General features: G+C 37.2%; 1 protein-coding gene across 1 annotated transcript; it reads left to right on the forward strand.

The window, feature by feature from the left end:
- The first annotated feature begins 8056 nt into the window (after positions 1-8056).
- On the forward strand, positions 8057-22753 carry LOC131631134 (uncharacterized). Its single transcript, XM_058901913.1, has 9 exons — positions 8057-8111; positions 10065-10175; positions 10261-11463; positions 12103-12321; positions 12412-12795; positions 16001-16012; positions 21592-21751; positions 21821-22056; positions 22176-22753. The coding sequence occupies exons 1-9, from the start codon at positions 8057-8059 to the stop codon at positions 22751-22753; spliced, it is 2958 nt and encodes a 985-aa protein (XP_058757896.1).
- Positions 22754-25934: the final 3181 nt, after the last annotated feature.

The raw sequence follows: 25934 nt of genomic DNA on the forward strand, positions 1-25934 counted from the left end.
TTAGGCAAGACAAGGTCGAACCTAGAGCTCTGAAATGCATGTTCATGGGATACCCTGAAGGAGTCAAAGCTTATAGGCTATGGTGCCTAGAGCCAGGTCACAGGAGGTGTATCACCAGTCGAGATGTAGTTTTCAATGAAGCTGAAAAGGCTTTTAAGAAAACTGATGATGTTGGTCGAAGTACAGAAACATCTGACGAAGAGCTGGAACAGGTAGAGATTCCTGTTGAGGTGGAGCATGTTGATGCTGAATTGCATATCCCAGATGAAGTCGAAGAAGAAGCAGAAGATGCTGAAGTTGAGGAAACTGACGATGACTACCTATTGTCGAGAAATAGGTCGAGAAGAGTCATCAAGCCACCTCAAAGACTTGGATATGCAGATCTTATAGCTTATGCCTTAATCTCTGCAAGTGAGGTTCTAGACGAAGAACCTAGAGACTATAAGGAAGTTATGGGGAGTCGAAATAAGACTGAATGGCTGAAGGCCATGGATGATGAGATAAAATCTCTTCATGATAATCATACCTGGGAACTGATCAAGAAACCTGCTGGGGCAAGGTTAGTCAGCTGTAAATGGATTTTCAAAGTTAAGGAAGGAATTGAAGGAGTGACGTCGAAAAGATACAAGGCAAGGTTAGTTGCAAGGGGTTTCACTCAGAAAGAAGGTGTCGACTTCAATGATGTGTTTTCTCCTGTTGTGAAGCATAGGTCCATTCGAATGTTGCTTGCCATGGTGGCACAGTTCGATCTTGAACTGGAACAGATGGATGTGAAGACTGCGTTCTTGTATGGTGATTTAGATGAAACGATCCTGATGAGGCAACCTGAAGGGTATGTCGAAAAGGGGAAGGAAGATTATGTGTGCAAGTTAAAGAGATCTTTGTATGGGCTGAAACAATCTCCTCGACAGTGGAATAGGAGAGTCGACAAGTTCATGGCACGCATAAGTTTCATTAGAAGTCAGTTCAACCACTGCGTTTACTTCAGATTTTGACCTGGTAATTCATTTGTTATTTTGTTGCTTTATGTGGATGATATTCTCATACCAAGCAACAATGTTGAAGATGTGACGAGGGTGAAGGCTGAACTCAATAAGGAGTTCGATATGAAGGATCTGTGAGCTGCTTCCAGGATTCTTGGAATTGACATTCGAAGAGATAGAAAGAAGTCGAAGTTATGCTTATCTCAAAAGGCATATCTACGGAAGATTCTTGAAATGTTTGGTATGTCGAATTCGAAGCCAGTTGTGACTCCAACAAACCCTCAATTCAAGCTGAGTATTATTCAGTGTCCTAGTACTGATGTCGAAAGAGCCTATATGAATAGCATTCCGTATGCTAATATAGTTGGTTCTTTGATGTATGCTATGGTTTGTACTAGACCCGACATAGCTTATGCAGTCAGTCTTGTAAGCAGGTACATGGCGAATCCTGGAAAGGCTTACTGGCAAGCATTGAAGTGGATTTTAAGGTACATAAATGGGTCTCTGAATAGAGTCCTAATTTATGGTGGAGCCTTGGGTGAAGATAGTAAAGCAGTAATAGAAGGATATGTCGACTCTGATTATGCAGGTTGTATGGATTCCAGAAAATCTATTTCTGGATATGTTTTCACTATGTTTGGCACTGCAATTAGTTGGAAAGCAACACTTCAGAAGGTTGTTGCTCTATCAACCACTGAAGCGGAGTATATTGCCCTAACTGAAGCTGTGAAAGAAGCATTGTGGCTTGAAGGTTTTGCGAAGGAGCTGAAACTTCAAGGTCGAGGTATCACTGTTAAATGTGATAGTCAATGTGCAATACACCTGTCTAAGAATTCAGCCTATCATGAGCGAACTAAGCACATTGATGTGAGGCTGCATTTCGTCAGAGGAGTAATCGAGCGTGGAGAAGTCCAAGTGCTGAAGGTTTCGACTGAAGACAATGCTGCTGATATGATCACCAAGACATTGCCGAGCTGCAAGTTTTTCCACTGTATGCAGTTGATAAAGCTGCATGAAGAAAGCTAGTTTGTTCCTTGACGTTGTAGAGTTAGGTCCAAGGTGGAGATTTGTGAGATATTGGATCGAACTCTAGTATTGTCGAAGGGTAGCTTCTTGGTTCGACAGTTCGACAGAGTTAAGCATGATGTCGAAGGATTGTTCACATGCTGGTGTCGAAGTGTGCATGCTGTAGTCGAAGATGGGTCTAGCATGCAGATGTCGAAGATGCTAGGGTTGTTAGCATGTTAAATTAGGTTTTAGTGTTTAAACCCTAATTTGTTAAGTTAGCTTGTTTATTAAGTTGGCTTGTGTAATGGGCCTTGCTGAAAAAGCCCATTAGTTAGTATGTTAGGTTTTATTATAAATAGCATACTAGTCTCTCATCATTGCTAAGCTGCAAATCCTAATTTAGGGTGAGAGAGGTTATTTGTTATTCTTGTAAACTTGTAATCTTGTTTTAAGAGAAAGTGAAAGAATAGCAGTTATAATCAATTCTTGTGTTCCTCTTCTTCCTTGTCCTTTATTCTTCCTTGTTTTATACTTTGTTCTTGGCATTGAATTCACAACATTCGAGGTCTAACCTTTTTGTCAAATGCTCTCTTCATTCTTTCTTGGTATAGCTGACCATGACACATAGCGGTCATTCTCTTTTCTTCAATAAGATTCACCTGATCATATCTGGCTAGACACCATTCAGCTTTTGATGATTTGGCTTCCATTAGAACTCTCATGGAGGAAATTTCAACCTCTATCGGGAGTACAACTTTCATGCCATATACCAAGGAGAAGAGAGTTACCCCTATTGAAATGTAAACTGAAGTAGGATACCTATTGTAGCAAGCGGGATAATTTCATGTCAGTCCTTGTAAGTCACGTTCATCTTTTGGACAATCTTCTTAATATTCTTGTTAGACACCTCTACCGTACCATTCATCTTTGGTCGATAGGGAGAAGAATTGTGATGCTCAATCTGGAATTATCACACAACTCTTTAATCATCTTATTGTTCAAGTTGGAACCATTATGAGTAATGATTCTGTTCGGTACATCATTCCTACAGATAAGATTTTTCTTGATAAACCTTACTACTACTTGCGGAGTAACATTGGCGTAGGAAGCAAGTCAACTCATTTAGGTTTTCCTACTTTGATTTTTGTTGACTTTTTTATTCTTGATTTATTTTCTTGATTTTTCTTGATCAAATGAATTCAATAATCATATATTCATGATTTTGATCTTCAAAAATCTATGGTTCACCAAATTTCCAAAAAGTCAAAGGCAGTCTTGAATAGTTGACTTTTTCCAAATGACCTGCATTCTTGTAGATATCAATAAAATCAGGCTCTTCCAAACAAATGAATGATGTGAGTGGATTATAATGAGGCATTGAAGATCCTTGACTCATGATTTGAGCTATCGAGTCATGTCCTGATTAAAAGTCAACCTTCCAGACGAATTAGGTCAAAAACCCTAATTTGTGTGCCAAATGAAATTGGAAGTTGTTGATCTTGAATTGAGCCACACTTAGACTTTAATATTGATGAAAAGAATCACTTGAGCACATGATAATGCTTTAGCTTCTTGGTGAGTCTCAAAACCCTAATTGCTATGGTGTTCTTGATTAGTCACCTATTTTGTGAAACAAGCAACAAACAAGCAACAAACAAGAAATAGTATTCTTGGTATTTTTGGTTACTAAATTATCCATGCATGATTGTGAATGATGATAATGATGATCACACTATTTTTAAAATGAGGTGGGATCTCAGGGTCAAAATTTGGGATACAACAGCTGCCCCTATTTAAGTTTCTTCTACCCGCACGCGAGGGGAAGATTGGAATCTTCGTCTCAGTGCGGTAGGAGGGACTTAAATAAACAATATCACAATTTGGACTCTGAGAGCCCACATATATGATATGAGCACAAGTTTTTATTTTTATTTTTAAAGAGAATAAATGGGTAACCAACATCGCTAATCCTGATTAGGAAGAAAGGGACCAAATTTACTTGAGATACATATCAAGATTTTCAGCGAACTGTCTCTGACATTGGAAAGACTAATCATTACTATGGACTACTTCTGATAATGGAGAGATAGACCATTTATGGGGAAAACATTGCAACAGACTTGGCAATTTCAGAATTCTCACAGAATTAACCAGATGCACACAATAATCTCCTCAACATAAAGAAGTGGTTATGGCTTCACTTATAACACAATACCAAGTTACGGATTCTCTCATAATAATGTTTCTAAGGATTTTTTTATTCGCTCATAACAAAGTAATTCAATTACGGATTCTCTCGTAACAACAGGGGCATGTTATGGATTCTATGATAACAATGATAATCTTCACCATGAGTTGTCTCTGACGTTGGAAAGACTCACTACTCATTGGGGAAAATAAACTTCGTCTATGGGCTATCTCTATCACTGGAGAGACATACATGTTTAAGGAGAAGGAAAACATTGAGCTCCATAATAAACTGTTCTTGACGCTGGAGGGACTCATCATTTATTGGGAAAGAACAAACTTCATTATAGACTCTCTCTGTCGCTGGAGAGACTACCATCCATAAGGATAACTACCATATTCTTCAATGAACTGTCTTCATTATCTTGATAATGCTAACCATCCATTGGAAAGAATTTTATCTTGAACTGTCTCTGACACTGGAGAGACAAATCGTCCACAAGTTTCTTCACCAGAATTAATTTGATTGCTCCGTAGAGGTTGTCATCTTGTTTTAGGAAGGAATCTTGGACATAAAAGTTTTCTCATATAAAGAGACCATTTCTTGCTTCCGGGTAATAAATTTGAAAATAATTGCAATATCAAATGTCAGGGATATAAATCCAACTTTCTGAAGAACCATAAACAGGTTCTTGTTGAGGAGACCAAGTCTTCATTTCAATCAAGGATTTGCTGATCCAAATAATCATATCTGATGGAGACATAGTTGAATCCAAAATGGAATTGGAGAGAGACATCCAAATAAGACACTTCCCACTGAGGACTGAGCTCAAAATGGCGGTTCATCTTATCCTGAGATAGATGAATAATCTGAAATAAAATCTTCACACGTGGAACAAACTCATTGGGGAAACACAAGGATATTGGTCTTTCTGCTTAAAGCTAACGCTTAAATGAAAAAAGTAAAGACATCACTTGGGGTTAATCATAAAAAAATTTCCTTATATCAAAATAATGCGAACAATGCACACGTATGTAAAGGAAATATGAATAGATGAATGAATGTTATGCATATGCTAACAAAATAGACATATATAACAGAGATGACAACATTGGGGATGACAACATTGGGGTATAACCAGGTACTCGGCCAATCGTTGGTCACAATTGTTGTAGAGGCATAACCCCTCTAGGGAAAAAGAACACTTTAATCAATCTTTAACATCACGTAGATTCAGTCCGAGAAGAAAACTCGTTGAAAAGGAACACATTCCGAGAAGAAAACCTGCATTTGGCTGGAGACACTTGTATCAAGACCTAGCTGCTTCACGAGAATAACATCCATTGGTGCTTGGTTTCACACTTCGAGGACTAACTTCCTTGGGGACCAAGGTCAACATTTCCTTTCGTATTCACGGGTTCTAACAAAACGTTTTGTCTTTTTTATCATCATTTTTTGAAAAGGTGATTTTAACTTTATTTCAAACCTTTTTAATTTTAACAACAATCTTGTAAAAATAGAATAAAAATAAGAATTCTAAGAAATGAGATAAGGCTCAAATTTTAGTCATGGGATGGTAGTTTGCGAACGGCATGTTTCCATGGAGTAATATAAAGTTTAGAAAATTGTAACTTAAAGGGAAAGGTTACATCAAAATACAATGATCACTATTCTCCCTAACAACTTTGAATATCGGGCGTATGCTAACTTCTGATGAAAGTCTCTAGAAATCATCTTGAGGATGGTCAGGTTATACCAGATGTGATTACTTGCCATAATCCCTAACTTTTTCATAGATTGTCTTTACAAGTTTTTCAATCTATCGGGAGAAATGATTTCTTTTTATGTCTATAATTTTTTTCCTGGACCGTCCTTTCGGGTTTTCAGTCCACCGAGACTCTCATTTTTGCCTAAGTCGCCCTTTCAAGTTTCAACTTAGCGAGCTTTCTTCTTTTCTTTTTCTTTTGGCGAAGTATTTCTTGACCACATCGGCATTCATGGGATGCGGAAATTCGTCATCGATCATAGTGATGAGAGTCATAGCATCGCCTGCGAAGGCTCTCTTAACAACATATGGGCCTTCATAATTGGGAGTCCATTTTCCCCTAGGATCTGGTTGAAAAGATGATATCTTCTTGAGCACGAGATCGCCTTCTTTGAATCTTCTAGGTCTAACCTTTTTTTCAAACGCTCTCTTCATTCTTTCTTGGTATAGCTGACCATGACACAAAGCGGTCATTCCCTTTTCTTCAATAAGATTCAGTTGATCATATGTAACTTGACACCATTCAGCTTATGATAACTTGGCTTCCATTAGAATTCTCATGGAGGAAATTTCAACCTCTATCGAGAGTACAAATTCTACACCATATACCAAAGAGAAGGGAGTTGCCCCTATTGAAGTGCGAACTCAAGTATGATACCCATTGTAGTAAGCGGGAACATTTCATGCCATTCCTTGAAAGTCACAACCATCTTTTGGACAATCTTCTTAATATTCTTATTAGTTGCCTCTACCTCACCATTCATATTTGGTCGATAGGGAGAAGAATTGTGATGCTTAATCTTGAATTCATCACACAACTCTTTCATCATCTTATTTTTCAAGTTGGAATCATTATCAATAATGATTCTGTTGGGTACACCATAGCGACAAATAAGATTATTCTTAATAAACCTCACTACTACTTACCGAGTAACATTGGCGTAGGAAGCAGCTTCAACCCAATTGGTGAAGTAATCAATGGCGAGTAGGATGAAACGGTGTCCATTTGAAGCCTCTGGTTCAAACATATCAATAATTTCAATTCCCCACGTAGAGAAAGGCCACGGAGAAGAGATACTGTTGAGAAGCGTTGGGGGCATATGGATCTTATCAGCATAGATCTGGCACTTGTGGCACCTCTTCACATATTTGTAGCGGTCAAATTTCGTTGTCATGCAATAGTAACATGCTCTTAACATCTTTCTTATCATTGAATGTCCATTGGCATGAGTTCCAAAAGATCCTACGTGAATTTCTTGCATTAACACGTTTGCTTCGTGTGTCTATCCATGCATCTGAGCAACACCATGTCGAAATTCCTTTTGTAGAGCACATCCCTAGTTAGGAATAAATTACCAGACAATATTCTCAAATTTCTTATGTCTTTGCTAGATGCCCGAGGTGGGTACTCTTGTCTTTGTTGAAAAATTTTGATATCATAAAACCACGACTTGTCCTCTATGACTTCTTCAACAACAAATATATGAGCCGGTCTATCCAGACGCAAGATTGTAATTTGAGGCGCTTCATTAGGAATCTTCACTTGATACATGGAAGGCAATGTAGCCAATGCATTTGCCATTTGATTTTCCTCACGAGGTATGTGATTGAATTCAACTTTGTTGAAGAAGGTTGACAGTCTTTGGGCATAATCTTTGTAAGGGATTAAACCAGGATGACGGGTCTCCCAGTCTCCTATGATTTGATTAACAACTAAAGAAGAATCTCCATACACATCCAAAATCTTGATTCTAAGATCAATGGCTTCCTCCAGACCCATGATACAAGTTTCGTATTCTACCATATTGTTGGTGCAGTCAATGTCTTGCAGTAAATGGAATGGGGGAACATTGTGGCATAACAATGATTGCCCCAATTCCTCGACCATAAGAGTTAACAGCTCCGTCAAATATCAAACCCCATCGGTATTCAAGATCTAACCCTTCTTCCGGTAAAGGTTCTTCACAATCTCTTGATTTCAAATACATAATCTCTTCATCTGGAAATCATCTTGTAATGATTGGTCATCATCATTGGGTTGATGAGCCAAATGATCAGCTAGGATGCTTCCTTTGATAGCTTTTTGGGCACGATTTTGGATATCTTACTCTGATGATAACATCTGTAAACGGGCAATCCTTCCAGTCAAAGCAGGCTTCTCAAAGAGGTACTTGATTGGATCTATTTTGGATATAAGATATGTCGTATGAGTCAACATGTACTTCCTTGGTCGGCGAGCAGCCCATACAAGAGTTCAACAAGTTTTATCGAGCAGTGAATATCTTGTTTCACAGTCGGTATGCTTTTTTCTTAAGTAGTAAATGGCATACTCTTTTCGACCATACTCGTCTTGCTGACCCATGACATATCTCATAGAATCTTCAAGTACGGTCAAATACATAATCAGTGGTCTTTCTTCCACTAGAGGAATCAAAATTGGAGGTTCCATTAGGTATTCTTTGATATCATCGAAAACTATCTAACATTCTTTTGTCCATTTGTAGTCTTGGTCCTTGCGGAGAAGCTTGAAGATCGGCCCACAAGTTGCAGTCATATGAGAGATAAATATGAAGATGTAATTCAACCGTCCAAGAAACCCTCTAACTTGTTTTTCTATTCTTGGTGGAGACTTTTCTTGAATATCATTGACTTTGTCGAGATCAACTTCAATAATTCTTTTCCTGACGATGAAGCCTAAGAGTTTTCCAGAGCAAACATCAAATGTGTACTTGCTAGGATTCAGGCAAAGCTTGTACACCTATGCATTTTTCTTTTACTTTTACTCTCTAAGTAATATTTTATTACACTTTACATATTTTAATTGGAAAATAATAAAAATCACACATAATAAACATAATAAATCGTATATAACTTTTTTAAAGTATTTAATTGTTGGCATTTTATTGATTTTTAGAGATAATTTTTTATTTAATTTTCTTATAAATTAATATCTATGATATGCATTAAAAACTTACAATGATGTAGGTTATTTTGAAAGATTTGATTAAATAATTTGGTTAATATTATTTTTGGTAAAAAAAATAGTTATATAAGCTAACTACTAACCTTACTCCCTATATTCTTATTTATATCAAAATTATCACATTTTAGTTTCAATAAATAAATTATGTATTTGAAATATATAACTAATATACCTGATAAATAAATAAATGGTTAATAGTAATTCATCCCCCTGTAATATTAGCGAATTTTGTTTTTCCCCCCTCCCTACCCTTTGGCAACGGTTTTTTCAAAAAAATTGTTGCCAAAACCTGCCTTTGGCAACGGTAGGGGGGTAAACCAAAACACGCTCATATTACAAGGGGTAAACTACTATTAACCCATAAATAAATTATGAATTTAAAATTCTGATATTTTTAATAGTAGAAATGGAAGAAATATTTTAAATATTAAATTTATTTTTATTCAAAAAAATATTTCTTTTTGGTTTACCAAATATGACTAATAGACCTTTATTAATGCAAAAAATTAAAATAATAAATAGCATTTCATTTATTCTTAGAGATTAATATTACAAAGATGTCACTTTTTAGGTTAGTTTAAGTAATATCTTAATTGTAATCTTAAACTTATTTTAATTTTTATTTTAATATATATAAATTCAAAGTTTTATGATAACCCTAAACATATGTCATCTTGATAGCTACTCTAAATCAAATTATACAAATTAACATTAACATTAAATACAAATTAACATTAACCTTTTAATTTTTTATGTAATATTAGAGATTGAGGTGCTCCTTATATGTCATCTTAACCTCAAACTTTAAATACAAATTAACATTAACATATTAATTTTTTATATTTATACAATAAGACCCATTCAATATCATAAGTAATATTAACACACAATTAACATTCATAAAAGCATATATTACTACCTCTATAACTACAATTATAATTGAATATTATAAACTTTTAAAATAATTTTTATTTTAAAATTAGTAATAATGGTAATAATTTAATATTTAGATACCACTATTAAAAGTAGTAATAATAGTAATAATTTAATATTAAGAATCATTCCTGGATTATAAAAGCACTATTTAATCATAGAGAAATATGTTCTTTAACTATGTTGTTTGGAATTAATTTGTAGTTACAGGTATCTATACTACCAGACTGATGTACCAAGAGTTGAGAGGAGATATGGTTTGTGTTCCCTGGAGAAATTTGACCAAAAGAGGCGTTCTTGGAAAAGTGCTTGCTTGTGAGTTACCTCTTCCCATTTACTTAAACATTTGAATACCATTGCTTTCGTGATTTCTAATTTTGTTTTATTGTTCCCATGCTAGATATGTACACCATTGAGTTCCAAAAGAGAGGATTACATCATGCCCATATATTGTTGTTTTTGCATCCTTCAAACAAATATCCAACGCCCGATGACATTGACAAGATCATTAGTGCGGAAGTCCCCGATCCCAGAAGACACCCTCGGTTATACAATTTGGTAAAATCTCACATGGTCCATGGTCCTTGTGGTTTGGAAAATCTCAACTCACCTTGCATGAAGGATAACAAGTGCACCAAGTTTTATCCTAAGAAATTTCAGCCTACGACTATAGTGGATCACGAGGGCTATCCGGTTTATAGGAGAAGAAACAACGGATACACAATTGAAAAGAACGGCATCATCTTTCATAGTGGTCATGTGGTTCCTCACAATCCAAGTTTGCTGTTGAAATACGAAGCCCACATCAACATGGAATGGTGCAACCAAAGTACTTCCATCAAATACCTTTTCAAATACATTAACAAAGGTTCGGATCGTATTTCTGCAATCATACAAGGTCAGGACAAAAACAACGTTGACGAGATCAAGCAATATTTGGATTGTCGATACATCTCCCCAAGTGAAGCATGTTGGAGGATCTTTTCTTATTCTATACATGGAAGGAAGCCGTCTGTAGAGAGACTGTTTTTTCATATGGAAGGTGAAAACTCCGTGTACTACAAAGACTACGAGCAAGTTGGTGATGTTTTACTCAAACCAAGTGTAACCGAGTCAATGTTTACATCTTGGTTTGAGGCAAACAAAACTTACGAGGAAGCAAGATTGCTAACTTATGGTGACTTTGTTTCTAAATTTGTTTATCATAAAAGAAGTCGGACTTGGAAGCCAAGGAAAAGAGGATATACCATTGGTCGACTCATTCGGGTTCCTCAAAGCACTAGTGAATTGTTTTATTTAAGAATGATGCTCACTGTCACAAAGGGTCCTTTATGCTATAAAGACATTAAGAAAGTTGATGGAAAACAACTTAAAACTTTTAGGGACGCATGCTTTGCGATGGGATTTCTACAAGATTATCGAGAATTTGTCGAGGCGATCAAAGAGGCGCATCTTTGGGGTTCCGGTCCATTTTTACGCAAGTTATTTGTGACAATGTTGTTATCTTCTTCCATGAACAGACCGGAACATGTATGGAGAAAGACTTGGATGTATTTATCAGATGGCATTCTTTATGAGCAACGCTTAATCACAAGAAACCAAGGTATTTTCTTTTTACTCTTACTGTTGTATTTGTTTAGATATATTGCTCCCTTCATGCATTTAACTATTTAGCTGCATAATATTGTTTTCATTTTACAAATAACATGCTTCCAATATATTTGAACCATAAGATCCAAGTTATTGCATTAACTTAGAGTAAACCGTGGGGAATACCGGCATATAATAATTAAAATACCTTTGCCTATTTAAACATATATATGTCATGATGATTTTATCATTTACAACCTATGTACTACATGCTGGGAACTCCAAATCAGTATAAATTACCATGTAAGAAGTTTTTGTTTTTTTTCTATGAGAAGCTTCCTAACTAATGGATTACAATATATGGTATGCAGAATGGAGACTATAATGTACAAAAATTGACTCAAACCATGTCTAATATTTTTTAACAGTATTATATTAGAAAAGATTCCGCTGCCAGCTTGCATGTGCAATATAAGAAACATGGAAAGGGGACTGTGGAAACTATAGCATATTACGTTTTTTATCTCTTCATGACCAAAACTGATACCCTGCCTATCAACCATTGTAACTATCATTATTACAAAGGTCAAAGTAATATATAGTTCTCATTTCTATCATGCATAACATTTTATTATTACCAATTATGTCGTAGGTCTAACAATGAGCGATGTCGAGCTAAAAGAAAGGACACTTATGGCCATTGAGACACTTTTACAAAATAATAATAGGACTCTTAAAGACTTCAAGACAATGCCATATCCAAAAGATTTTGTCGTCTCCTTTACGGGAAATAGGCTACTTTATGATGAACTTCAATATGAGGTTGTTGCTCAAAAACAAATTTTTGATACTTTGTATGCTTCTCTTACAGGTAAGTAGACTCTATTGAATAAACATTTGAAAGTACATCCATTTTATGTTTTTATTAACACTCTATTTTAATATTCACTATTATACATAGATGAGCAACGAAGCATTTTTGAGGAAATCATGGATGTTGTAGAAAAGCAACAAGGTGGGGTGTTTTTTTTATATGGCTATGGTGGGACTGGTAAGACCTTTATGTGGAACACTTTATCAGCAGCACTTAGGTCCAAAAAGAAAATTGTCTTGCCGGTTGCTTCAAGTGGAATTGCAAGTTTGTTGTTACCAGGAGGAAGAACAGCCCATTCTAGATTTAAGATTCCCGTTCCTACTTTAGAGACTTCTATTTGCAACATTGAAAAAAAAGATGATATTGCTGAGCTTCTTAAGTTTACGGATTTAATCATCTGGGATGAGGCTCCTATGGCTAACAAGTTTTGCTTCGAATCTTTGGATAAATCCTTAAAAGATATCATGAGTGGTCCCACATGTAACACCCCAATTCTACCCAGGCATATAGGTACAATTATCAGAGTATAAAGATTAAATTCATAAAAACAATTAGGGCGTTACATTTAAGTAACCACGTAACCAAACATAACATACTCGCAAAAGATGCGTAACACAATTAATCAAAGAGGAAAGATTCCCATAAACACCTGAATGTATTCACACTTATATAAATGCATCGGTAAACAAAATATCCACAACATTCTTCCAAAATACATCGCATGAGAAGGTATCCAAAATACATAATACGAATGCATCTAAAGGATCAAATATACATCAAAAGGATCCTATAAGCATTATCTACAAAATAAGTGTTCGATCCCCCCCCTAGGTGTTACGTATCACGAGCGGACGACACCAAAACGGACGACTACAAAGAGAGCACCTACACTTGCGGATCACCTGCACATTACCCAGAGTAGGTAACATTAAGGCAGAAGGGTGAGAATATAATTCATAATGAAAGCATGATCAATATAGTAATGCCCACAAATATCATTAAGAATCATATAACAAGATAATCCAATAAGTCAACCACAGTCAATATATAAGTAATGCGGTACATGAATGATAACATAAATTATAAAGACTGACGATGATGAATGAGACTCGACTATGCGTATGCATGTGGTACCAAATCCGGAGTGAAACTCCTCCTTGTCATTATGACAAATACACCTTGCCGAGCATTATGCTGGGACTTCTTTCCCTCAGGAAAATACACCTTTGTCGAGCAGTAAGCTACGACTAACCGTCATCGAGCATCTAGCCCCCACTGATGACCTCTTGCCACTCGGGCAAATACACCTTTTTACCGAGCACTAAGCTCCCACTGGTAATAATTGCCAATTCAGGCCACCTGTTAATAGCATTCCGCCATTAACGTAATGAAATGTCATGCTGTGCATACAAACGACTCAATTACATAACAACAACAACAACAATATAACTCGGTCACATATCTACATCACACCGGTTATATTATTCCACACTGATACATCATCAAAATTGCCACTCAGGTGTTCATATTCACACAGCACACATATACCGTCAAAACATACTTGATTAGCAAATATCGTTTCACAAAAATACATTTATGAAAAATTCATTCAACCACCTACACACCCCTCCTTATCATAAAGCATACTCAAGGGTTCTCATAATACTTCAAACGGCGCGTAGAAACGACCTACGGTTCAAAAGATACGACAAAACGAAGTTTGGAAAACAAAATTTCGCACAGTCCGCTTGAGCTCCGCTCAGCGGACCCAGACAGGGAATCATCAAACAAAAATTATAGAACCTCCGCTCAGCGGACCTGCGTAAACCTAGAAAAATCAGTTCTGCTACAGACCTGCAAAACCCCATCCAATCCTCTCAAAACCTCAAATAAGCTTCCCTACACATCCTTCACAACCCATACATGCCATATATTCACTCTATCAATCAATGATCCATGGCTCACTCACTAAATGTCAATAACCTAACAATTTCTTCATGAGTAAGAAAACATGGAGAAATGAAAAACAAACATGATCCATGGGAATATCTATCATCATAGTACACATACACACCACAAAATCAAGTTTATAACTTCAAAGCTCACAAAACACCCAATTTACCATTGTTGATCAAGCTTAGAAAAGAGCAAGAACAAGAACAAAACACACAAAACTATAAGAACCATACAATCAAGATAAACTAGATTCATCCCCCTTACCTTGGTTAGATTCTTGGCTCTAGCTTGGTTTGGATTCCTACACTTCTCTTCTTCTCTTTGTTTTTCTCTTCTTTCTCTTCTCTTCACAAGTTCTCTTTCTTCCTTTCCCAAAAATATCTCAAAATATCTCTTTTTCTCTCTATATCTCTTTCTATTTCTCTACTTCTCATTTTCACCCTCTTAACTCTCATTAATTCTAATTTTGGCCCAAATGCCACTAAACATTAATTCTAACCAATTAACACCCAAAACATAATAATTTCACACATGGAAAGTAATAAGTAAAATATTAGCATAATTAATATTTACCGACTGACTCGACTCAAAAACGGTAAAATTTAGGAAAATGTAGCAAACATCACAATTAATCAGAAAAACACATTTATGGGCGTTACAACCCTCCCCCACTTAAAAGATTTTCGTCCTCGAAAATAAAGATTACCTGCTACAAACAACTCAGGATAGGAGTCTCGCATCTTGCTCTCCAACTCCCAGGTCAAACTCTCACCTGCCGCACTTAACCATACGACTTTCACCAAGACAATCTCCTTGCCTCGCAGAGTCTTAGTCTCACGATCCTCAATACGCACCGGTATCATCTCAACCGTCAGGTTCTCACGCACTTGCACATCATCCATCTGAATCACATGGGACAGATCCGCAATGTATCTCCTCAACTGAGACACATGGAATACATCGTGCAGATTAGCAAGACTTGGCGGTAACGCCACCCGATACGCAACTTTGCCAACTCGCTCCGATATCTGATAAGGACCAATAAAACGCGGAGTAAGCTTCCTCGATTTCAAAGCTCGTCCAACACCAGTCATAGGTGTAACTCTTAAGAATACATGATCACCGGCTTGGAATTCCAAATCTTTCCTTCGCTTGTCATGATAACTCTTTTGCCTACTCTGTGAACTTCTCATCTTCTCACGAATAAATTTCACCTTCTCTGTAGTCTCTCTTACTATTTCAGGTCCGAGTACCACACTCTCGCCTGATTCAAACCAACACAATGGAGTTCTACACTTACGACCATATAGCGCTTCAAAAGGTGCCATTCCGATACTAGAATGAAAACTGTTGTTGTAAGTGAATTCTATCAACGGAAGATAAGTATCCCACGAACCTCCCTTCTCTAGAACACATGCCCTCAACAAGTCTTCTAACGATTGAATAGTCCTTTCGGTCTGACCGTCTGTCTGAGGATGATAAGCCGAACTCAACCTCAACTTAGAACCTAGAGCCTCTTGCAAACCTTTCCAAAAATCTGATGTGAACCTTGGATCTCTATCCGATACAATACTCAACGGTATACCATGTAGTTTCACAATCACCTTGATATAAATCTCAGCCAACTTCGCAACTGGAAAAGTGATGTTAATAGGAATAAAGTGAGCAGATTTTGTCAACCTATCAACAATCACCCAAACCGCATCGAAACCTCTCACAGTATTTGGTAAACTCGTCACAAAGTCCATAGAAATACTATCCCATTTCCACTCTGGAATATCCAACGGTTGCAACAACCCTGCAGGACGCTGATTCTCCACTTTTGACTTCTGACATACCAAACACGCATATACAAACTGAGCCACATCCCTTTTCAAACCAGACCACCAAAAGATATTTTTCAAATCCTGATACATCTTATTGGCTCCCGGATGAATACTCAAACTGCTTCTGTGACCTTCCTCTAAAATCATCTTTTTCAGCTCGGAATCATCAGGTACACAAATTCGACCACGGAATCTCAAAACACCCTGACCATCCACTCTGAAGTCGCCATCATCACTTTGATTTGCCACCATAAACAAATCAACAAGTTTCACATCCATTTTCTGTCTCTCGCTAACGGTCGACAGAAAATCATTCGTCACTTTCAACATACCCATCTTCACACTACCTGGCGTCAATTCACATACTAAACTAAGATTACGAAACTGCTCCAAAAGTTCCCACTCCTCCGCCATCATAGCGGACATATGCAAAGATTTCCGACTCAAAGCATCGGCAACCACATTAGCTTTACCAGGATGGTAATTCATGCTAAAGTCATAGTCCTTCAAGAATTCCAACCACCTACGTTGTCTCATGTTCAACTCTTTCTGATCAAATAAGTATTTCAAACTCTTATGATCACTAAAGACCTCGAACCTTGCACCGTAGAGATAATGCCTCCAAATCTTTAATGCAAAAACCACCGCAGCTAACTCTAAATCATGAGTGGGATAATTCTTCTCATGAATCCTTAACTGCCTCGAAGCGTAAGCCACCACCTTACCTTCCTGCATCAAAACACCACCTAACCCCATATGCGATGCATCACAATACACCACAAACGGTTCCTCAGGATCAGGTAAAACCAAAACCGGAGCTGAAGTCAACATTCTCTTCAACTCTTCAAAATTCCTTTCACAAACTATGTCCCAAATAAACGCCTTACCCTTGCAAGTAAGCTGAGTTAACGGAAGTGCCAACTTCGAAAAGCCTTCTATGAATCTTCGGTAATAAACCGCCAAACCTAAGAAGCTTCTGATCTCAGTAACCGATCTCGGAACCTCCCATTGTAGCACTGCATCTACCTTGGATGGATCCACTGCAATCCCGTTACCTGAAATCACATGACCAAGAAAACTCACCTCTGATAACCAGAACTCGCACTTGGATAACTTAGCATACAACTGCTTCTCCCTCAAAACCTGTAGCACAACACGCAAATGCTCCTCATGCTCTTCCGGAGACTTAGAATAAATCAAGATGTCATCTATGAAGACCACAACAAACTTATCCAACTGATCATGGAATATGCGATTCATATACTCCATAAACACACCAGGTGCATTAGAAACTCCGAACGGCATCACCAAAAACTCATAATGCCCGTACCGAGTCCTAAACGCAGTCTTCTGAATATCTTCCTCCTTCACCCGAATCTGATGGTAACCAGATCTTAAATCAATCTTGCTAAACACACTGTCTCCCACCAACTGATCCATCAAGTCGTCAATCCTAGGAAGCGGATACTTATTCTTAATCGTCACCTTGTTCAACTGGCGATAATCAATACACAACCTCATGCTTCCATCCTTCTTCTTTACCAACAAAACTGGAGCTCCCCATGGTGAAACACTAGGCCTCACAAAATGTTTTGCTAGCAACTCTTCCAATTGTTTCTTTAATTCCACTAACTCTGATGCCGACATTCTATATGGCGCCATAGAAACAGGCCTCGTACCAGGAACTAGATCTATGGAAAACTCCACCTCTCTCTTTGGCGGCACATCAGAAAAGTCTTCAGGAAACACTTCGGGAAATTCTCGCACTACTGGAAAATCCCCAACTGCAGCTCGACTCTCCACAGTCAACGATGCAAACACACCAAACAATTGTGCCCCATCTTCTAACAGTCGATTCAACTCCTTGGTAGATAAGACATCAAATTCCACATCCTTCTCAAGAAATGGAAACCTCACCAACTTATGATAACAATCGATATGGACACGATTATTCATCAACCAATCCATTCCCAGAACCACGTCTAACTCGTTCATTGACAAACAAATCAAATCAACAGTAAAGTCCTTACCGAAGATTGATACCGGACAATTCTTACAAACTAAAGAAGTAGTCACCGACCCCATTGCTGGTAAATCGATAACCATCTCACCACCCAAATCAGATAGAACAAGACCTAATCTTTTAACACAATCATCGGCTATAAAACAATGCGAAGCACCCGTATCAATAATAGCAATTAAAGAAATGCCATTAATAAAACAAGTACCTCTGATCAGTCGATCACCCTTGTCCGTCTGAGTTCCAGCCAAAGCAAACACCTTCCCACCAGCTTGAACTTTCTTCTTCTAACATTGACCGCTCATGTGTCCCTCTTCACCACAATTAAAACACACAACTCCCTTGGACGCACAGTCGGATGACACATGTCCTACCCTTCCACACTTGAAACATTTCTTTGCGTCACTAAAGCAGACATTACTTTTGTGGCCAGGTTTACCACACTTAAAACATACAATCTTAGCAGGAACATCTCCCCCACTAAACCTTGGTCCATAATTCATCTTTTGCTTACCCTTCCCTCCATCATACGGCGTCCCACGATTCTGCGGACCTTTGTTCCTCTTTTCATTAATCACCTTATGATGAGCATTATTATCCTCATCATAAATCCTACAGCTGTCCACCAAATCTGGAAACACCCGAATCTTCTGATATCCTACCGCCTTCTTGATATCAGAACGTAACCCATTCTGGAACTTAATGCACTTAGAAAATTCTGCTCCCTCACCAACAAAGTGCGGGTAGAATTTCACAAGTTCATTAAACTTTGCCGCATATTCAGACACAGACATGTTGCCTTGAACCAAAGCCAGAAACTCAGTCTCTTTCTTTCCACGGACATCCTCCGGATAATACTTCCTCAAAAACTCCCTCTTGAACACCGTCCAGGAAATCTCTTCACCGGTTGCTTCTAACCTTGCCAAGGTCTCCAACCACCAATCATCAGCCTCCACAGCTAACTGATGAGTGCCATACCTGACTTTCTGCTCTTGCGTGCAATCCATCACACGAAAGATCCTCTCCATCTCCTTCATCCAAGTCAAGGCTCCCTCGGGGTCATGCGTTCCCTTAAACACAGGAGGATTCTCCCTCTGGAAAGTCGCTAAACTCCGAGACCTTGCATTCTCATCCGTATGCATAGCTTCAGCCATAGCTTACAATGCAGCAGCAATAGCAGCGTCATTACGTCCAGCCATCTCTAAACTTCACAATAACACCAAGAGAAGTAAGCCCAAAAAAATAACACAAGAATTGTTAGACCAAATGACACGACACTTGGTCGGACAAGACCGACCCGCTCTGATACCACTAATGTAACACCCCAATTCTACCCAGGCATATAGGTACAATTATCAGAGTATAAAAATTAAATTCATAAAAACAATTAGGGCGTTACATTTAAGTAACCACGTAACCAAACATAACATACTCGCAAAAGATGCGTAACACAATTAATCAAAGAGGAAATATTCCCATAAACACATGAATGTATTCACACTTATATAAATGCATCGGTAAACAAAATATCCACAACATTCTTCCAAAATACATCGCATGAGATGGTATCTAAAATACATAATACGAATGCATCTAAAGGATCAAATATACATCAAAAGGATCCTATAAGCATTATCTACAAAATAAGTGTTCGATCCCCCCCCCCCTAGGTGTTACGTATCACGAGCGGACGACACCAAAACGGACGACTACAAAGAGAGCACCTACACTTGCGGATCACCTGCACATTACCCACGAGTAGGTATCATTAAGGCAGAAGGGTGAGAATATAATTCATAATGAAAGCATGATCAATATAGTAATGCCCACAAATATCATTAAGAATCATATAACAAGATAATCCAATAAGTCAACCACAGTCAATATATAAGTAATGCGGTACATGAATGATAACATAAATTATAAAGACTGACGATGATGAATGAGACTTGACTATGCATATGCATGTGGTACCAAATCCGGAGTAAAACTCCTCCTTGTCATTATGACAAATACACCTTGCCGAGCATTATGCTGGGACTTCTTTCCCTCAGGAAAATACACCTTTGTCGAGCAGTAAGCTACGACTAACCGTCATCGAGCATCTAGCCCCCACTGATGACCTCTTGCCACTCGGGCAAATACACCTTTTTACCGAGCACTAAGCTCCCACTGGTAATAATTGCCAATTCAGGCCACCTGTTAATAGCATTCCGCCATTAACGTAATGAAATGTCATGCTGTGCATACAAACGACTCAATTACATAACAACAACAACAACAATATAACTCGGTCACATATCTACATCACACCGGTTATATTATTCCACACGGATACATCATCAAAATTGCCACTCAGGCGTTCATATTCACACAGCACACATATACCGTCAAAACATACTTGATTAGCAAATATCGTTTCACAAAAATACATTTATGAAAAATTCATTCAACCACCAACACACCCCTCCTTATCATAAAGCATACTCAAGGGTTCTCATAATACTTCAAACGGCGCGTAGAAACGACCTACGGTTCAAAAGATACGACAAAACGAAGTTTGGAAAACAAAATTTCGCACAGTCCGCTTGAGCTCCGCTCAGCGGACCCAGACAGGGAAACATCAAACAAAAATTACAGAACCTCCGCTCAGCGGACCTGCGTAAACCTATAAAAATCAGTTCTGCTACAGACCTGCAAAACCCCATCCAATCCTCTCAAAACCTCAAATAAGCTTCCCTACACATCCTTCACAACCCATACATGCCATATATTCACTCTATCAATCAATGATCCATGGCTCACTCACTAAATGTCAATAACCTAACAATTTCTTCATGAGTAAGAAAACATGGAGAAATGAAAAACAAACATGATCCATGGGAATATCTATCATCATAGTACACATACACACCACAAAATCAAGTTTATAACTTCAAAGCTCACAAAACACCCAATTTACCATTGTTGATCAAGCTTAGAAAAGAGCAAGAACAAGAACAAAACACACAAAACTATAAGAACCATACAATCAAGATAAACTAGATTCATCCCCCTTACCTTGGTTAGATTCTTGGCTCTAGCTTGGTTTGGATTCCTACACTTCTCTTCTTCTCTTTGTTTTTCTCTTCTTTCTCTTCTCTTCACAAGTTCTCTTTCTTCCTTTCCCAAAAATATCTCAAAATATCTCTTTTTCTCTCTATATCTCTTTCTATTTCTCTACTTCTCATTTTCACCCTCTTAACTCTCATTAATTCTAATTTTGGCCCAAATGTCACTAAACATTAATTCTAACCAATTAACACCCAAAACATAATAATTTCACACATGGAAAGTAATAAGTAAAATATTAGCATAATTAATATTTACCGACTGACTCGACTCAAAAACGGTAAAATTTAGGAAAATGTAGCAAACATCACAATTAATCAGAAAAACACATTTATGGGCGTTACACCACACATGCATCTAAAAAAATCTTTGGAGGTAAGGTTGTTGTTTTTGGTGGTGACTTCAGAAAAATTCTCCCTGTTATACCAAGAGGTACTAGATCTGATATTATCCATGCAACAATTAATGCTTCTTATATTTGGGATCATTGTAAAGTATTGAGACTTACAAAGAACATGAGATTGCAAAGTGGTCCACCTACTACTACAGCTGATGAGATTAGGAGCTTTTCTGAGTGGATTTTAAATATTGGAGATGGGACCATGTGTGAACCTAATGATGGTTATGCTGATATCTGTATTCCAGATGAGTTCATTATTTCAAACTTTACAGATCCTATTCAGGCCATTGTTGAAGATACCTACCCTGATCTCATTCATAATTATCTTGATTCCAATTATCTTCAAAGTCGTGCGATATTAGCTTCAACAATCGAAGTAGTTGATGATATCAACCAATATATCACTAACCTTCTTCCAGGTATTCATATGCCACTTAGTTCATTTCCTAAATGTTAATCATAAATATCTTTTGTACTATGATATAACCTTTTTTCCGTTAACATTATTAACTAATTCTTGGTTTTTTTCATGATGTAGGTGAAGAGAGAGAATACTTTAGTAGTGATTCCATTGATAGATCAGATGTAACTAACTTTGATGCATATGAGCATGTGACACCAGAGTTTTTGAACGCTCTTAAAACCTCGGGATTGCCTAACCATTCAATCAGGTTGAAAGTCGGGGCCACTATTATGTTAATGCGCAACCTAGATCAGTCAGAGGGCTTGTGCAACGGCACACGACTAACTGTAACCAGACTTGCTGCCCATGTCATTGAAGCCAAGATCATTTCTGGAAAAAATATTGGTAACATCTTTTATATTCCTAGAATGTCTTTATCCCCCTCACAATCTCCATGGCCATTTAAATTGGTGAGACGCCAATTTCCAATTATTGTTTCCTTTTCCATGACTATTAACAAGTCACAGGGCCAGTCACTTGACAATGTGGGATTGTATTTGCCAAAGGAAGTTTTTAGTCATGGGCAATTGTATGTCGCTATCTCAAGAGTCAAATCCAAAAAGGGTTTGAGGATTCTTATTCATGACAAAGAGAAACAACCTATGCTCTCTACCACCAATGTTGTTTTCAAGGAAGTCTTTCATAACATTTAAAAGGTGCGAGGTTACATATTATTTAGTACCAAACATGTATCAACCCTATTTAGCACTATGAATTATTATTCATTTGCAATATAACTGAAATTGTGTTTTTTTCATATCTTTCAGGTTATATTCATTCACTTCATTTTGGAATGTCATGTTGCAACTCGACTTCTTTTTTATAAGCTTTTGTAACACATTTTGTATTTCTCTGGTTATTTATAGAAGCATATTGTTTGGTCAGTACTAAGCGTATAACATTTGGAATTTTACTAGAGCCAACAATATTCATATGGAGGATAATACTTCTTCATTTTCATGACATTAACAAGGCTATCAATATATTTTTTGGCAAATTATATCTTTTCGTTATAGTCATATTCCATATGTTAACTTCATCCGGAACAACACAACATCACTAAAAAATAACCCGTGCGGCAGCACGGGTCTCTTACTAGTTGAATATTATAAACTTTTAAAATAAGTTTTATTTTAAAATTAGTAATAATGGTAATAATTTAATATTTAGATACCACTATTAAAAGTAGTAATAATAGTAATAATTTAATATTAAGAATCATTCCTGGATTATAAAAGCACTATTTAATCATAGAGAAATATGTTCTTTAACTCTGCTGTTTGGAATTAATTTGTAGTTACAGGTATCTATACTACCAGACTGATGTACCAAGAGTTGAGAGGAGATATGGTTTGTGTTCCCTGGAGAAATTTGATTAGAGGCAACCTGGCTAGTCCCAAGGTCATCTTTATTCTGTGGATGACTTGTCAATGCTGCCTTCACACTAAGGATAGGCTCAAAAAGTTTGGTAGTAATACTGATGGCCAGTGCTTGTTTTGTGGAAAATCATAAACTTGTGATCATTTGTGTTTTGCTTGTAGGGGGATTACCAGTAACCTTTGGTGCCGAATAGTGAAATGGATGAGGATTAATCATGTGCCTCAAGATTGGAAAACTTAGCTTAAGTGGATCACTGATAATGTTAGGGGAAAGAGCGATAGAGCAAAGCTGTTAAGGATTTGCATTGCGTAAGTTATATACCATGTTTTGAATATGAGGTGTAAAAAAGCTTTTCATCTCACAAATGTGGATCAGCTTAACTTGGAGGAGGTCAAAGGGAGGGTTCAGCATGATAGGACTCTTTTGTTATATGTAAATGACCTATAGCTTGTCTTAGTGTTTATCTTTGTCTTTTTTAGGCTTGGATCCATATGAATCAGCATGTATTGAACTGTTTTTTGGAATATAAATTCTTTATTGGGTTAATGAACTTTTTCGTCCCTTTAAATATTTTAAATTTCGTTTTTAGTCCCTCCAAAATTTTCCTTCAAGAAATCGTCCCTTCAAAAATTTTCTTCTGAACTATTGGTCCCTAACGTTAAATAGTTCAGAAGAAAATTTTTGAAGGGACGATTTCTTGAAGGAAAATTTTGGAGGGACTAAAAACGAAATTTAAAATATTTAAAGGCATATATTTCAAAACTCCATTTAGATAAAAGAGTCCCATTATCATGTTTGTGTGATCCATTTATTGATGACATCATACCCTCCCTAATTCATGACATCACTATAAACCAAATGAGTGACGCCGCAAACTTTTGGCTCAATCATTTTTTCTCACGATTTTTTCCTCATTCTGCAACAAATCTTATTGTTTTCCTTACAATTCCTATCCTACCCTCACCTCAACTCCCCTATATAAGTCATCAATCATTGGCAATAAATTTCAGCAGAGCACCACCTGAAATACTTGACATTCCTCTGCCAAACTTCAGAAAACAAACAAAAAAGAAAAAAACCTTGAGCAACCATTCATCAGGAAACCATTCTGCCGGAAATACAACACCTTCCACCGGTGAACATACATTACCATTAAAACTTCACCACAACCTCAAACAGTCACCAATACCAACACCTTCCACCGGTGAACAAATCCGCAGCGACAACCTCACAAGTCTGAGAAACGCGAATACCAAATCAGCACCAAACAATGACTCTTAACGCACCCATTAGACAAAGCTTCAACCATGGTTTTAAATTGAGGTTGCGGCTGCGGATGCGGTCACTATGGTTGCGGCTATTGCGGTTGTTACGATGCGGAATACGGTCGTTGCAGCGTGAATTCATATTTATTAACATAAAATATTATATTCTATTATTTATTTTCGAATTCACATTTATTCTATTTCTTCTCTAAATTTTCATATATATCTCATTAACAATTCATCATCGTTTTAAATATCACTAATCCTTTTAAAATATATCTTAAATCTGATGCGAGCATTTATCCTAAATTTTGATATATATCTCATTAGATCAAATAATTTTTGCGAGCATTGCATAATCTGATGCGGCCTAATGCGGCTTAATGCGGTTGATGCAGTGTTATGATGCGGCTGTTGCAGTGTTATGATGCGGTTTTTATTGTAATTTGCAATCACATCGCAATTGCGGCCTGATGCGGATGCAGACGCTACCGCAACCGCAATATTGCGGCCGCATCAGGTGATGCGGTCCACAATTTAAAACAGTGGTGTAATACGGTGGGAGAACTGACTTTTTAAATGTTGCGGATAGTAAGAGTCGCCATCGACTTTTATTTTATCTAATATATAGAAAGGCTAAAAGAACAGAAAAAAAAAAACCTTTTTAAAAGACTTTGAGTTCGGGGGGTAAGTTATACAAAGGGAAGGTGTAAGCACCCTTTCTATCCATGGTTATCCATGGGCTCTTAATTGCTTAGCTCACTTTTTTTTTCAAAATGTTTGAAGTGTAGTGTGTGAATAAGAAAATGTTTGAATAAGAACTTTAGCTTGTAAAAAACATAGTCTTTTTGAAAAGATTCTTTGAAAAGAAGTGGGAAAAGATTTTGAATTTTGAATTTTGAATTTGAATAGAGCAAGCAATCAGGAGCACCTACCCTAAGTTAGAAAAATTGTTCTCTTAGCTTTTCAGTTTGAAAGGGACATCCATACCATAAAAATCTAGGAAATCCTTTTATTGGATGTTAAGGGTCATCGATTATCGTTCACCATAAGACTGTCCCTACCATAAAGAGAGCAGGTAGTCTTTAGGGAAGGATAGAATAGTCATTTAGGCAACAAGCAAGGATACCTTAGCAATGGGACAATCATCTTATTTCGAAGCAACATCGAGGGACTAGATCTCATATGA

The sequence above is a fragment of the Vicia villosa genome, unplaced genomic scaffold (genome assembly GCF_029867415.1).
Source record: "Vicia villosa cultivar HV-30 ecotype Madison, WI unplaced genomic scaffold, Vvil1.0 ctg.000779F_1_1, whole genome shotgun sequence".
Classification (NCBI taxonomy): domain Eukaryota; kingdom Viridiplantae; phylum Streptophyta; class Magnoliopsida; order Fabales; family Fabaceae; genus Vicia; species Vicia villosa.

Bases quoted from the DNA above. Each gene is read 5' to 3' on its own strand.
- LOC131631134 (XM_058901913.1), top strand. From the start codon at position 8,057: ATGATAACATCTGTAAACGGGCAATCCTTCCAGTCAAAGCAGGCTTCT. The intron at 12,322-12,411 runs GTAAGTAGACTC...TATTATACATAG, and splicing joins TTTGTATGCTTCTCTTACAG to ATGAGCAACGAAGCATTTTT. The intron at 21,752-21,820 runs CATGAGATTGCA...TGAGTGGATTTT, and splicing joins GTATTGAGACTTACAAAGAA to AAATATTGGAGATGGGACCA.